At 39.3% G+C, this 16,917-nt stretch overlaps 1 protein-coding gene across 2 annotated transcripts in view; it reads left to right on the forward strand.

The window, feature by feature from the left end:
* Positions 1–16,917, forward strand: part of LOC146624482 (glucocorticoid receptor-like) — a 68,719-nt gene extending 51,802 nt beyond the window's left edge. For both annotated transcript variants that reach the window (XM_085364613.1, XM_085364614.1), the window contains 5 exons: positions 1,449–1,721; positions 6,383–6,527; positions 8,289–8,419; positions 12,684–12,841; positions 13,182–16,917. In XM_085364613.1, coding sequence (XP_085220739.1) covers positions 1,449–1,721; positions 6,383–6,527; positions 8,289–8,419; positions 12,684–12,841; positions 13,182–13,334 — 860 coding nt within the window. In that variant the 3' untranslated portion in view covers positions 13,335–16,917. The remainder of the gene's footprint in view (positions 1–1,448; positions 1,722–6,382; positions 6,528–8,288; positions 8,420–12,683; positions 12,842–13,181) is intronic.

Here is a 16,917-nt window from a genome sequence, read left to right on the forward strand (position 1 = left end):
AGAGAGTGAGAGGAACAAAGACAGAGAGAGGGATTTGATGGAAGTCAGTGCATCAGCAGACAGACTCCCAGCAGAAAGGCTCTTAGTTGCCATAGAAACACCAAGAGAGGAAATTAAAAAAGGTAGAGTAGGAAAAACATGTTTTTTCATGGTAACCTCTCAAAGTCTGACGTTTTGTACATTTAGTAGCAGGAAATGTTCAAATGAGGCTTAGATAATGTACAGTTGTGGGCAAAAAACACAGCAATTTGCCATATCTGTTGTTTCACTGATGTCACACTGATGGAGAGAAGCTGCAAAACAAAAAAAACAACAAGAAAAATCCACTGTTAAGTCATATGTCGTCATAAATGGAATTCTTTTTGTGATTTTGTAACTATTTGCTGGGCAGAGACCAGCATGTGGCACTCTCCTGATCTTTAACTGGTTTGTTAAAACTCAAAGTGAAATTTCTTCATCCATGTTGTAAGGTGGGGTGAAGCAAGCGTGTAACTTAAATAACTTATTAACGTTAACTGGGAATATAGAAGTGTTTATACAGTACATGGATGCATTACAGTGTTGATTTTTCTAGGTTAATTACACTGTGCAGTAAAACAGTGAAAGCTAATTTTGAGTTGATTATTCACTTCAGGACATAATAGCCTGTCTTTATGTCACAAAGTAACTTTTTTGTATTCTGTGTGTTTCTAGAGCCAGAGAATTTGGTCAGATCAGTTTATTTCAATTGTTTTTATAGTTCTAGTTTCAGTGACTGTATATGTTTTCATTTTAGTTCCATTGCCCAGCCCATGGAGAAGCAACCCTTCTGTCCAGGGTTTGCTCCTTGTGCATGTCTGGATCTCTTCCAGAGATGCTGTTGTTCCTAGAAGTATGTCTGCAATACCCATTGGGTCTCCAATTCGTCAAAATCACGAGCCTTTATCTTGCATTATTTTTTAGTTGTGAGGACATCTGCAGAAGAACTGCAGGTGTGGCAAAAATTGTGTTTATGTGGCAAAAATACTACCTATTACATATTGCAGCTGAGCACACAAAGGGCATGTACCACAGCAGAGACCATTTGAGCTCAATATTTTTGGCTCTTGAACTGATGTTCAGTCTTGGACACTGCACACTCTTCCAAGAAAAAAACCCATTTGTTCTTGGAGTCATAACTGATCTTTGAGCTGCACAGTGAAGGATTTTCAGAAAGCGATCTAAAAACAATAGCAGTGCCTAGAAAGGAGATGGAACTTGAAAGGTCAAAATTAGCCAGTCAGCCTGAAATGAGGTAAAATGAGGTAGAGTTTATGCTTTTTATGCATAGAATTGCTGAATTGTTTTGATTGCACCTTGCACAAAACATTTGTAGAAAACACAATGCTTGTGAACAATTTATTTTATTGAAGCATCTTCTGATTTTTTTTTTCTGTACCTCTCTTTTATTGCTATGTCTCACCTCACAGCAAGGAAAAACAAAAAGCTGATCAAGATGAAAGTGCACCGGGCTGGGGCATCAGAGCCCACCATTAGCAACATGCCTGTTCCAGTCGTACCCAGGAGCATGCCCCAACTCGTGCCGACCATGCTGTCCATACTGAAGGCCATAGAACCAGAGATCATCTACTCGGGCTATGACAGCACACTGCCAGATACTTCATCACGGCTCATGTCTACTCTCAACAGGCTAGGGGGACAGCAGGTTGTCTCTGCAGTCAAGTGGGCCAAGTCACTACCAGGTAACAGAAAAGCTCTTTACCATGGATTCCCTTTGGTTTATTTTATATGCACAGACTTGCTCAAACAAACTCCATCACTGGTGGTAAATCCATCTAGAAAATTGAACTAATGGGTCTCAAGTCGATGATGAAAAACAACTACATCCACTTTCACTTGTCTATTTCTTTTAACACATGATGCCAGTTAAGGAAGTTGCCTCAGTCGTACGTCCCCACTTAGGCCTTAGTCATATAGGCCTATAGACTGACCAACAACAATGTGGCTACCTCCAGTTGTTATTTTAAAAAGTGGGGGACGAGTTTCCAGCAATGGTTAGCATGAAATTGGTCACAAAGAAGCATATGCCACTATACCGAAAACATTGTCGCAAGTAGATTGCTAATAGCACAAAAGGCAGTACTTTTACTTTGAAGGCACATGTTCTCTTATTATGGTTTGTATTGCACTTCTCAGTTTCACTACTACCTGGTGAGTAGTTTGCGAGTGTTTCAGTAGTACATACTTCTGTAGTGCTCTTCTGGTTAAGACCACAGCCTTTATTTGTCTGAGTGTTGTCATAAAAAGCAAATAACGAGCGAAAGTGCAGTTGTGGCTCAGTTCAGTAGCCAGCTGGGTGTCATCTTAATGGTAGGGTGACCAATAAGGAAGTGTTTGATGCATCTCACTTCAGACTGCACAAAAGGTAAATTTTTGATTTTTTTTATTCCTTTTTCCTCGTTCCTTTTTTTTTTTTTTTAAACAGTTGTTTAGTTACCAATGTCATGTCACCTTTTTAATGGCTGAATCCATAATTACAGATGGAGGAGTAATTGTATCTCATGGCCAGAGTTTTTAGAAGCCTAGCACTTCCAAGGTATAAGGTCATGACCGATGTTAATAACTCATTAACTCTTAAATTTTGGGGATCACTGCATTGTTTTTGAAGCTTGTCACAAGAGCTCAAGAGCAGCACATGTAGTTTGTGCATTGCAGTGGTACTGAACACACGTGTGCACCCCTTGATACCAAAGGGAAATATGCCACTGCTAAAATGCAGCTTATACACAATAATTTGTATATTAACAAGGGAAATGTGCTTGTAACTATAGATTTGACAGAAAACTACCAGTCCATGATATAATCTCAGATCCACACATATAGAATGTATCTTTATACTATTTATTTGTGAATGTTGAAATGCATGGAAAATGAGAATTGGAAAAAACTTTCTTTGCCATGTTTGGGGACTCTTTTGCTCTAAGTGGAGCAAGACACTACACCAAAACATAGGATTCAGCACATAAATGGATATACTAAAATTTTATTGTTGTCAATATAACTTAAATTCATGGTTTAAATGTCAAGAAAAAACAATAATTGCTGGGTTTTATTCCTACGCCGTTTCCATTCCACCAAAACAAAAATGGAAACAAAATGAATTTGAAACTCCAACCACTCGTGCTAGTTTCAACTCATGGAAACAGAAAGCACATGACCTGCTAATCAGTATTTCTGCTCCTGAGAAACCTGCCAGAAAACCATAACATTGGCTTATGTTTTTGTAATTTCTTTTTATATGACAAGGGGAAAAATGAGGAGAAAATCTGGTTTTAAATCTTATGTATGTGATGTCCAGAACTGGCAAGTCGATCGAGAGGAGAAGCACTAAAAGGAGGAGGAGGGGTCTCACATAGCTGAGCCATATTTCAAGGAAACAGAAAATGAAAGGACTTAATGTGCAGTTCAACTTTTATTGTTTTGAGAGCAGAAACAACTGAACAGCAACTCAATTTAAATATCCAGTTAACTGTATGGTCCATTTCTAGTATTTCTTAGCTCTTTTGTGGTAGTTTTAATAAAAGAATTGAGCAATTACTTCCACTTGTCTTTAATGTCTGTATTCTCTGAAATGAAAACATGAAAATATTCTGCACTGCTGTTTTAAAAGTATGCACAACTAATGACTATCACCTGAAACATATGCAATCATATGTGCTTACTAGGGGTGCAACGATACCGATATTGAACCGTTCGATACAGTGCTTTCGGTTTGGTACGCATATGTATGAACAATACAAAATAAATTTTTAATTTATTTTATCAACTTTCCTTCTGACGATGCTGTCTGTGTTGAGCGCTCAGTGGATCTGCGCTCGACAGTTCAGCCTAGGCGGAGTAGTCGAACGCAGATTCACTGAGCGCAGGGCAAGCTAGCAGACAGAAGTTAAGCTCTCCTTGCAACATGGCAAATTGAACCTCCCCCACCCTCATTCAGATCTGGCGTTTGGAACTATTTTGGTTTTCATGTGACATATGACCCTGAAGGTAAGCGTGTCATGGACTAAAGTAAAACAGTATGTTGGATGTGCCATGCAATGCTCAATTACATGGGTGGGAGCTAGTGTGTTAGCGCAGTTAGCTCATTAACGTGTTGGCCGTCCAGCCCCATGCACGGGCAATCCGCGGTAGCTCGTTAACGGAGATTTGCCATGTTGTGGCGTTAACGTCATTTCAACAAGATTTACGCTGACAGCACTAGTGGGAACACAACAAATATGACTGCACATTTACACCGACATCATCCTAGTGCAAAGACAAGTGGAAGCAGACAAAAACAACAAGCATGCATGCTACAAACTTTACCGAGTCATTTAGACAGCCGTTAGCACATGATTCTCCTTATGGGGACCTGATATGTTTAATATGCTGCTGAGAATATAGCCCAGAAGAAGCGTATAGTATAGCTTTTATTTTGGAAAGAGCCATTTCTCTGTAATAAACTCTCTTTTCCAAAGATGAGTGATTCCTCAATCAGATACAGGGCTGCAAAATCGCCTGCCCGATGTCCTGGGGCTAGCGATTTTTCCAGTCGGGCTACCAAAATCTATCTCTGCCCTGCCCATCGGCCTATCGTAGGAAGGAAAAATATATGTCAATGCTTTTGCATTCTTTCGGAAATGTAGCTGGGTAATTATGTCATTGGCATCGGTGAGCCACTGTCAATATGTGACATATTGAAATCTCGTTTGAATTTGCTTGTTTTTTGCTTTCACTTTGCAATCACACGAACTGTGTATAGAGAGCGACAGCACTGATTGGTGAGTGATGATAATTTGCGCACCAATTCCTCTGACATCGTCTTATCAATCGTTAGCTTACTATGCAAACATGACAAGTGAAATCTCAGCAGCAAGCTTAAACATATGAGAGGTTGATCGCGCAGAGAATCGCTGAGCGTTATGTGAGTGCGTGTGTAAAAGCAGCAGGTCAGGGCTGTTCGGGGTTCTGTTTGTACAGTTATGTTTTGTTTCTGTTGCCATAGTGACGGGTGACGCCCTCTCGCTGCGACGGTGTGTCCTTCCGGGGTCAGAGGGCGCCCTGTGTGGTGTTGCTGTTGTTGTTGTTGTTGTTGTTGTTGTTGCTGTGCTGTTGCTGCGCTGAGCAGTTAGCTAACGGCAGTGTTCTTATGCAGATGTCAATAAACGGCTGTGCTCCCTGGCTAGCTCACGGGAAGCAAGACCAAACGATACCTCCGTCTCCTCCTTGTCTGAGCTCGCCACATTGGTGTCAGAAGTGGGATGATGGTGGCACCCCATGTTCTGACCCGAGTGACTTTTCCCCGGTGCGCCAAAAGAAGGCACCTGGGCATTTGCAGGACTTTGTGTGGGGTAATGGGGTCGTCGGGGACGACTGACCCCTTAGGTGGGCGCTATGTAGCGGGTCAGGGCTGTTCGGGGTTCTGTTTGTACAGTTATGTTTTGTTTATGTTTCCATAGTGACGGGTGACGTCTTCTGCAGATGTCAATAAACGGCTGTGCTCCTTGGCTAGCTCACGGGAAGCAAGACCAAACGACACCTCCGTCTCCTCCTTGTCTGAGCTCGCCACAATATTTTAGTTCTGCTGAGCCAAATAAGACAGGTCAGGGTGAAGAAGTGACAGCCAAAGAAAAGCTTACCACAAAACGGAAAAGTTATGACAAATCAGACTATAAGGCAAAAAGAAAGTGCAGCTTTATGGTTTCATGGACAAAATAATTTCTGTGGCTGCAATATGACGAGCGAAATAACCAGGGCTGCACATAAGTGGTCCGCAGGTGCGCATTCGCTGTCAAAATAAAAAACGGGCACAAGATAAGAAGTTGCAACGCGTGTTTGCATACATAAGATTTTCAGGAGGAGGACAGACATTTGTTTAGAAGTCTTAAAGATGTCGAAGAAGCTCCTTTAAGCAATTACTGTGATGTTCCTCCACCTCCAAAGAAATGTCAGAAGGAGTCCGAACCACAAAAGAAGCGCGTATTCTCGGAAAAGTAGTTGCAGGAGGTGAGCTGGCTTCAAACAAATGATGAACGCACAGAGATGTGGTGCGGAATGTGCCGTGAAAATTTAATAAATGACAAATTAAAAAGGCATGAACATTTTTTTTTGTATCGAAAAAATATCGAACCGAACCGTGAATTTTGTGTATTGTTGCACCCCCAGTGCTTACATATTAGCACATTTGTAATAACCTCATAGCTTGCTTTGTTTTGAAGACCGTCAGTCCTAGAGAGAGAAAAAATCACAGACAGTATTTGGTGTCTCTTTTTGGTGTTGCATCTTTGAAATTGTTATTGTGGTTGTTTTATGAACTTCTGTTTATCTGGTTTTAGTTGTTCTAACAGTCTTTTTACGTCCTTAGGCTTCCGCAATCTGCACCTTGATGACCAGATGACTCTGCTGCAGTGCTCCTGGCTCTTTCTCATGTCTTTCAGTCTTGGCTGGAGGTCATACGAGCAGTGTAATGGCAGCATGCTTTGTTTCGCCCCTGATCTTGTCATCAACAAGTGGGTAACAATCACAGCTGTTCTAATATTTGAGCAGTTTTGTTTTTCCATTTGCTCATTTTACGGTGTTAGTCTCACTTCATCATTTGACTTACAAAGTTAACCATTTATCTGTGACTCAGCTTTGTGACTCAGTATAGAAATCAGGTCAGAAGGCTGAGGGATAAAGTCACATGTAAATGAGAATTTGCTGTCTAACAATGAGAATATGGTTATAGTTTTTGCTGAAATCTAAACTCCAGTTCTGTGTTTTATTATGAGGGACGTGGGAAAGGGTGTTCGCTAGTTTTTGCTGATCGCCAAGCTGTGTAGGCTGCTTAACACTTCATCCAGTTTGTATGTTAATCTTCTTAAGAAGCAGACATGAGCCCAGGACTGACCTTCTCACCTAATTTTCAGAAGCAACAAAAAGGCCCCATGAATAAATAAGCTAGGCCAGAACATCAGCTGTTATTGCCACGTTTCGCAGGTTCCTGGTCCAAATGCACTTTTTCTGAGGCAAACTTCATAAACACAAAAAACCTTGATTAAGGCAATGCCGAAAAAGGGGGGAAAATAAAAATAATAATAAATATTTAAAACCATTAATCCTGCAGATAGCACACCCAGGAACACAGTATGACTCAACAAGGAACAAATACAAACTTAGGTTTTTAATATACACAGGAGTTAATCAGGGAGAGTGGAAACGCCAGGGTAACAAGACACGGCTGAAACTAATTAAGACATAAACGGATAAACGGAGACATAAAAGGCAACAAAACTAATATCAAAGCACATGGGGACTAATAAAATAAAACAGGAAGTAACTAAATAGGAAATCATATACAAGAGACAATGACTAGGGAGGCTAGAAAAAAATAAAGTATAAGGAATCAAATATCTGTAATAATAGTCTGTAAACACTTCAAGAGTTACACTACTCAAGTAATTCAAAAAAATACAGGAACAACTGCATTATGAACTATACTGTAAATAATTTTCTATGCCACAGAGGCAGGGCTCAGGTTAGTCTGCAGTATGTTGATTACATAGCCTCATTTTTTTTTGTTGCCATTTGCCATTTATTTGTAACAGCAAGTGACTACCCCTCCCTGAGTCTGGTCTCTTCCCATTAATAGGGAGCTCTTCCCTCCCACTATTGCTTGCTCATAGGGGATCATATGATTGTTGGGGTTTTCTTTCTTACAGTAGAAAGCAAATTCAGGTAAATAGAACTGAACTATTAAGCTATTTAAATACCTGCTGGGATTTCTGAAAGACCCATCCAGTTGTTCTACATTTGTAAACAGTGCTAAAAACATCGACATCTTGCAAACAGCTCAACCTTTTTATTGAAAATGGTTAGAAAGAAAGCCCTGAGCTGTTTGCAAGATGTCGCGTCCAAAAACTCCAGAGAGGAGTAAAAAATAGATATGAAATGTGAAGGAGTCATTGCCGATGGCACTGCAGTTGGTCAGAAAGAGTAGACAGCGCTCAGCCCAAGGCTGTGTATCAGGAGAATGTGCTGTATTGATTTTCTAAGAAAAAAGTAATGTGGGCTGTGTGTTAGTGGAAGTGAGGTGTGAAAATCCATCATGACTGATTTTAGAGTCTGTATTTCTCCTGCAAGGATGTAACACATCCCTGCCAGGGCTATTTATTGGGAATTGAATAACAGCATGAGTGAAACAGCTCCAACTCTAACCTGTGTGTCTCTTTTAATTCTGTTTTCTTCTGTTTCTTGTCTTCACCTGCTCTACATTTCCTCTCCTCTCACAGAGATCGCATGAAGCTGCCCTTCATGACTGACCAGTGCGAGCAGATGCTGAAGATCTGTAATGAGTTTGTCAGACTGCAGGTGTCCTACGAAGAGTACCTGTGCATGAAGGTGCTGTTACTGCTCAGTACAGGTAATGGAACACAATTCACTTAGAAAAATGACAGCAGTGTTTTTCAAAAGTCTCTCTGCTGGACTGGAAAAATCACTTTTTATTGTATCTACTGTGTTATACAGCTGCAGCTTTTTTCCATTTCCTTGCAATTTGTCACAGTAGGGCTGTTCTGGTCATGTTCCTCTTGATAAATGCGCAGAGGATTTTGATTGCTGCTGCTAAAGGCCACAAATTTCATTACTTATCAGTAATGCATCGCCTTTGTGGCAAAGATTCAACAGGGTGCTGGAAACATTCCTCAGAGGTTTTGGTCCATATTGGCATGATAGCATCACGCAGTTGCTTTAGATTTGTCAGCTGCACATCCATGAGGCAAACCTCCTGTCCCACCGCATCCCAAAGGTGCTCTTTTGGCTTGAGATTGATGACTGTTAAGGCTATTTGAGTACAGTGAACTCACTGTCTAATTCAAGAAACCCATTTGAGAAAATCTGATATTTGTGACATGGCATGTTGTCCTGCTGGAAGGAGCTATCAGGATTGATCATAATATGGTCATTAAGGGATTGGCATGGTTAGCAACAATACTCAGGTATGCTGTGGTGTTTAAATAATGACCAGTTGGTACTAAGTTGCCAATTGGGCCAAGAAAATATCCTCTAACTTCTACCACTGATACAAGATAGGGTGTATCCATGCTGACTTGTTGTTTACACTAAATTTTGAAATATCACATCAGAAATCGAGGCTCATCAGACCAGGCAGTACTTTTCCAATCTTCTATTGCCCATGCAAATTGCAGCCTCAGTATCCTTTTCTTAGCCAGCAGGAGTGGCACTTTGTGTAGTCTTCTACTGCTGTAGCTCATCTGCTTCCAAGGTTTGATGTGTTGTCCATTCAGAGATGCTCATCTGCACACTTTACCTGTAATGAGGGCTAATTGAGTTACTTTTGTCTTCCTATGGGCGCAATCTGGTCATTCTCCTCTGACCTGTGGCATCACCAAGGAATTTTTGCCAAGGGAACTGTCACTCACTAAATATTTTCTCCTTTTTTTGATCACTCTCTGTAAACCCTATAACAGAAACATCCTAGCAGATCACCGGTTTCTGAAATATTCAGATCAGCCCGTGTGCACTTGCATCACCTTTTTTCTCCCCGATTCTGATGCTCAGTTTGAACCTTCAGCAGGTCATCTATATATGTAAATACATTGGGTTGCTGCTGTATGATTGGCTGGTTAGATATTTGCATTACAAGCAGATCAACTTGTGTACCTAATGAAGTGGCCGGTGGTTGTATGTTTTAATACTGCAGTTCAAAGATCCTGTTTAAAATCACTGCTGACAGCAGCAAATGGTAAGCATGCCGCAAGTGTCTACACTGTCAGAGGCATAACGGCAGAACAGTAACATTCCTGTCTGCAATAATTTAAACCCAGTCTGCTGACAAAAGCACAGTAGATGTTTTGTTCTGTAGATGCATTATTATGTGTGTCTGTCAGTGCTCGCTGGACCTTTATGTCACTTTACGTTCACAGGGTGTTATGTACCCTAAACCATTTCAAGCACTTGTCTTGCATTTTCTTTAACTTCATTGTTTGGTTTAAAGTGTATCTTAAGTGTTTTATTTCAGGGGTCTTCTTCAGTTCTGAAATTCAGCGATCGAACATGGAGCCATTTCTTTTTAGAAGGACACATGAATTCAAAATGCCACAGAAAAGACCGGGTGTTACTGTTACTATCAAAATATGCAAGTTTGATGTTCTTTTGACATTCTTCACCAATCTGCGATGTAACAATGTGATATTTTCTTTTAGATGCCTTCTGTTAAATGTTACTGCTCTGTGAAAGTGCAGTCCTTTCACAGATCGTACCTTGGTAGAGAGTCATTTAATTTCCATACTAGAGGCTCCACTGAGAGTTGAATTAGTATAACTTTTGTGTTTCTTATCTCACTGAATAAAAACAGTTAGCTTTTTTATTACTGCTGTTTAATCTTCTTTTATGTACGAGTGTCCAGTGAAAGCACATTATTAAAAAAAACAAAAACTAATTTTCTTTTTTAACAATTTAGTTTAGCTAAAATTGGATTCAGAAGACATTTTTACAAATTGTAAATTTATTCCAACTGCATTTTATTTGCTGTGTATAAATTAGTAAAGGCTGTTAAAGGACAGACTCAAATAGGCAGTGTTCATCAGGCCTCTCTTTATTTAATGTTTGAAGAGGTCAAATAATGAAAGCTGTGGGTTACCAATCAGTAACGTAACCCTACATGCTACACAAGGAAACAGTATCACTAAATCAGACCTTTCCCACTTATTTCAAATTTTCTTGTCTGTGATGGAGAGCATTATTCTCAGAGAATGGCGAAGAAGAGGATGCACTTCAGAAGCAATTAGCTTGTTATGCAGGAGGAAATTACATTTCCATACTGTGCACCGGCTGCATTTTTGTACCTTAGAGCGATTTCCATCCGTTTCCCTCAGAGATGGAAATACTATTAGATGGGACAACTTTGGTTTGAGCTGCTTTTATCCATTCTCGCACACATTATATGGAATTTCAAGTCACTTATAAGACTATTTGATATACTGTCATATTTAGTTAAATATAGAGAATAGAGAATGCTCAGCAGCGTGAAAGCACCACAAAACATAAATAACTCAATAAAGAATTTATAGGTCATAGAATAAGAAAACACAAGTTGTTTAATGAGTTTGCAGTGCCATTGTTGCCTAGCACAATCACTGCAAGTCACTGCTAAACTGTGCGGCTCACTGCCTGACACCAGACTGACAAGAGTCCACAATGTGCTGATACAACTGTATTGCTTTTCAAGTTTGAAGTTTTTGCTTTTCAGCAGTGACCGGCACAGCGAAAGTCCTCAGTGTGTCCTCTTTAATATATCATTTGAACGCAGAGAATCATTTTGAAGGGTATTCAAATGTCCTGATTTAAAAAGCAAAAGTGACACCTTGCACTGCAGCTGGTACTACTTTTAACCCAAATTCCAAAACTTTGGAACATTTTAAGCAAACTGCAATTATTTTCAAATCTCATAAATCTATATTTCATTCATAACAGTACACAGAAAACATACATTTCTTTACCAAAAAATAAAATAAGGTCATTTTGAATTTGTTGGCAGCAACAGCTACAACAGCTTAGTACCATGACTGGGAATAAAAAGAGCATGTTAGAGAGGCAGAGTTTCTCAGAAGTAAAGAAAAGTAGATGTTCACCAGTCTGCTAAAAACTTTGTCTACAAATTGTGGAATAATTTTAGGAAAAAGTTCCGCAATGTAAAATTGCGAAGACTGTAGGATATCTCAAAGAATCTCATCATCTACAGTACATGTGCAAGGGACAAGGCCAAAAATCAATATTGAATGCCTCTGATCTTTGGCCCCTCAGGCAGCACTGCATTAAAAAGCAGCTAAATTATGTCATGGAAATCACCGCATGGGCACAGGAACACTTCCAGAAATCACTGTCTGTCAATACAGCCATCCGCAAATGCAGGTTAACGCTCCATCATGCAAAGAGGAAGCGATGTGTGTGATCATGATCCAGAAACGCTGTCATCTTCTCTGGACTAAAGTTTATTTAAACTGGACTGAGGAAAAGTGGAAACTGTTCTGTGGTTTGAAGTTCTTTTTGGAAAATTGGAGACCATCCTGTTTGTCATCAGAACTCAGTTCCCAACCTGCATCTCTGGTATGGGGGGGGTGCATTAGACCCTCAGGCACTATCAATACTGAGAGGTGTATACAGGCTTCAGGGTATCCAGATAACCTCTTTTACAGGCAAGGCTGGCATATTTGAGCAAGACAATCCTAAACATCAGCTGTTAAAAAGCATGGCTTCATAGTAGCAAAGCCTGCCTGTAGTTCAGCCCTTTAAGCAACTGAAAACATTTGGCACCTGATGAAATGAGAAATATACTCTGTCAGTCTTCTCTGATCCAGAAGAGTGTTGATCATTTGTGTCTGAATGCAAACTTCTCACCTAACTCTTTTTGCCACACGAACAGCAGACACAGACCTGATAAGGACAAATTCTTTGATAAAAGCTTTGTCTTACTTTTATGTGTGTGTGTTTTTTTTTTTAAATTTATACCTTCAGAACCCCTTCCTATGTTAACCACTAGCCTAACAGAGCAACAGTGTCCTTGAAGCTTACCAGCTCCAAGTGAACATGGGAAAAAATCGTATTTTTAAATTTTTTTTTTAAATGATACTGATATATCGCTCTGTGTTGTCTCTGTGTGTGTGCAGTACCAAAAGATGGCCTGAAGAGTCAAGCAGTTTTTGATGAGATCAGGATGACCTATATCAAGGAGCTGGGAAAAGCCATCGTCAAGAGGGAGGAGAACCCTAGTCAGAACTGGCAACGCTTCTACCAGTTAACTAAGCTACTTGACTCCATGCAGGAGGCAAGTGAAACACACAAACACACACACACACACACACGTTTAAGTGTTTTTAGGCTACTTTGTTTCATATAGCATTTTCTTGATATTTATCCCATAGATTGGCTTTCTTTGTTTTTTTTAATACCAGCCAGGTCTTTTCCACCTAAAGAATACACTCATATTCTGTGTAGTGCATTAAGTTTCAATCAAGTTAGTTTTTAGCACTCTCCCCTTCTGCCTCTCTGTAAAAACTTGTTGCAGACGTAAAGATCTTGCATTTAGAACCTACTCCACTTTAAGGGAAATCCTTTTAAGTAAAGTGAGTAAACAACTCTTACTAACCTCTTTGTGTCTTAACCAGATGGTCGAGGATCTTCTCCAGATCTGTTTCTACACCTTTGTGAATAAAACCCTCAGTGTGGAATTTCCGGAGATGCTGGCAGAGATCATTTCCAACCAGATACCAAAATTCAAAGATGGAAACGTCAAAGCTCTGCTGTTTCATCAGAAATGACTGCCTTAAATTGTGAATCAATGCCTTAAATCCTGCCCTGCACATATACCTCTCCAGGGGCCCCTAGCTTACATATCCTGCCTCCCTCATCGCTCTGATTCAGTTTCTCAGTTTTTCCTGGGCCTCCTCTAGAAATTCTGCCACGCCCCTTCGGGGCTCAGCCATTCAGCCTAATCTTGGAGCACAATACCTGTGGCCTCAAGCCCCCATCCCAGTCCTAGTCCTGCCATAGTATCCTATAACCGACCTATAGCCCTTCCTCTTAGTTGGACTATGAATGTCTCTTGGGGTGGATGCATTTTGGGCAATTTTTTTTTTCAGTCCTCCCTCACCTACTCTACACCCATAGCCCTGTGCTTGTATTTTTAATGCTTTCTTACAATGGCTATGTGCCTCATATTAATTCAAGCCTCTAGTATTTTACTGCAGTTTTCACAGAGAAGCTAACATATAGAGTACAAACACCTTTTCCTCCAAGAACATTACACCTTGTATACTTTGCAACTTGAAAGGATTAGCAGTTCAAGCCTAGTGTCCCTCCTGCTGTGAATTACTTATCACTTCAGAAATTATTCAAATCACAATTCTACACAAGACCACTGAGAAAAGAAATCAGCTAGAGACATATTCTCTATTTATTTTATGCAGGCACACAATTCAAGTCACATACAGAAGCAAGAGACACACACGCACACACTCACTCAGCCAAATGTTTACACAGGATGTACCTGAGGGAAAACCAGTGCCTTTTAGTTTTTACGCTCTTCATAGCCATCCACTGTAAGCTGTAGGTTTTTTTGCATTAGAAGTTGATGTCGACATCTTTCCACATGATTTGTCTGTTTCTCTATTTCCGCGTTGTAATTTCTGTTTTCTATTTCCAAGCTGCCGTTTCAGTGTTCTTAATGTGGAAAACTCTCCCTTTTGTTCTTATCTCCTGTTCTGCATGTAGGAACACAGCCTATGGTACAGATAAGTAATGTTAAATGTTTAGTTTTATCACTTTGCAAAAAAAAAAAAAAAAGTCCCAAAACAAATTTTTTTGATATTTTATTATCCATGTGAAGTATATTAGATAAATTTGCTGCCTCTCCCAGTCAGTATTAAATTCTGTTAAAAGTTTACCCAGCGTATACAATGAATGCACCTACAAATAGCTTTTTTTTCTTGCTTAAGCTTCAGCCAGCTTTGATCTAAATGGGTACTGCTAAAATTAAAATTAAAGACACATTTAATGTTTTGTACTACTTGGGAGCAGACTGACTTAAATTTTAGGATTTCTATCTTTAAAAAGTTTTTTATGCTTTAATTGCATTTGGGGAAAAAAGTGTTTTATAACGAAAATGCATTTGAAAAAGCCATCCGAAGTATCAAAGGGCCTGCTTCAATATGTCAGACCCCAAAAGGTACTACCATTAGGATTGTTGTCATTTTTTCATTTTTCAAAGTAAAAGGTTTAACTGGCTCAAAAATGGTAGCAACATAGCACTCATGATAGGAAATGAAGGCATAACATTGATGGTTTCCCTCAAGATACCATTTTGATTTAATATTTCCCTTTAATTACCATTAGCTGAATGTACTTGCAAAATCAGGACTTATTATATGGAGCTGCTGTGCCAACATTGTGAAAATACAAAAATATATTTGTTTAAAATAAAATATTTATTTTGTATACTGGACGTGAAATGGATACCCATAATTGATGAAACCTATGTTTTAAAAATATTTCCCCTCTAAAGCTCAAAACGTTGGTCTATTGATTTGTGAATCCAACCTCAGGAAGTGAGTGATTACTTCACATGGATGCGCTCTACTTGTTCCTAATGTAATGGAAAAACCCATTTTGTTTTGGGTTTTTTCTTTTCTGGAGATGTGACAGAGTACTTCTGATCTGACATTAAGTGGTTGTTGTAACTTTGCTTCAGGGTGCTCATTTATTTACAAAAATAATTACAAAAAAAAAGGATTGTTCAGTGTCACACCTACACCAGCTTAAAGTACTGATTGTTATCATTTAGCCAATTGTACGATAAACCTTTTTGTGATCAACAAAAAAATTGTATTTTTGAATTTTCAAAATACATTTGTAATGTGAAAATCCATACCAGCTTGTGTGATGGCCAAAGCAAAATGCAGTGCAGTTGTATGCTGGCTTCTGCCGGAAGTGTTAAAACAAAATGCCCTTCACCACCTCCTGTAGAGTACAGTTACTTTCCTCCGTATGTGTCTTATGACTGTCAGGCCTCTCTGCCTAAATTTCAACTGTACAGGTTTTCAGCTGTTTACTCTGAACAGTACTCACCCCTCTGCTGCACATAACTCTGAATGCCAATTAGCAGAGACCAGGTAAGCAGGTTGCCATAGAGACTGGTCATTTGTATGTTAGTTACGGCTAACAGCACAGTGGGCACTGGAAGCATACAAGCCACTGCTGAATAAGAGCCATCTTTTCTTCTTCTTTTTTTTCTTTTAGGGGTGGTCACTCGCTTCAGGGTTGTTTCATTGACAGTGCAGGCTTTCAGCTCCACCTTCTAACTGTGCTGCGTGTCCTTGTGCTGTAAAAAAACACGGGCTTGTTGCTGCTCGCATCACTGTGTGTTGATTATTCTAGAGAAAATTTGACTAAACTATTTGGTTGGATAACTTGGAGATGGTATTACAGTTGTTCCAAGGTGGTGGTGCTTCAGAAAACCAGCTTTAACATGTAGATGTAACCATATTGATGCTTATTTCTGAATGGCTATAGGCGCATATAGCAATGCTAGCATATCTAGTGCAATGTAAACATCATCTAAGACTACAGAACATTTTTGCATTTCACCTTCATGCTCGATTAAAGGCCTTGCGAAAGGGAGCCAGAGAGCCATAGAAATAAGATTTCACATCAGGAAATAGATAAACCCTTAACATATATCGATGCTTTTAGAGATTGATCTATTGTAAAAATGATATTTTCTGTGATTTTGATTACATCGGCTTGATCCTCTTTGATATGACTAATTTTGCTCAGTCATTTTTGTACATTGAATGAGTCAAGAAAGTAAATATTTTTCTGTTTGTTGGTTTGTGTTTGATAAAGGTAGATGTGTTAAATCCATAAGGAAGTGTTGAACATGTTTGTCTTGTGAAGTAAATGTAAATTCTACGAGTCCATGAAAAAGTCTACATGAAAGCTCACTGTGTTTTTGAAGATAAGGAAATGAGGGAGTGGGACAGAGAAAGACTGGTGGAGATTTATATAAGAGTGACCAAAGCAGAGGAGAAAACAAAAATTAACAAAAGAAGTATTCAAGTTACATTTTGAGTAGCACTTACTATCCAACTTCTAGTACTTCTTGTTTTATTTTAAAGATGTCTTTTGTAAAGGTCGTGGCTTTGGACCCCATGTATTGTTCTGTGAGGATTTACTGGTCACTTTAAAAAGAAAATTTAAAATGTTGACTCTCCATATGAAAGTAAAATTTACCAGAGCCTGACAGAATTGCACTACCCTGATATTGTTTGATATAATCTATTTTGTATAAAATACATGCAAATGTTATCTTTAAAGATTAAGGGCAGATCATGTTTCACTGGTATA

This window comes from Diplotaxodon limnothrissa, linkage group LG10 (genome assembly GCF_057381915.1).
Source record: "Diplotaxodon limnothrissa isolate DT_005_m linkage group LG10, D_limnothrissa_male_GT1.1, whole genome shotgun sequence".
NCBI lineage: Eukaryota > Metazoa > Chordata > Actinopteri > Cichliformes > Cichlidae > Diplotaxodon > Diplotaxodon limnothrissa.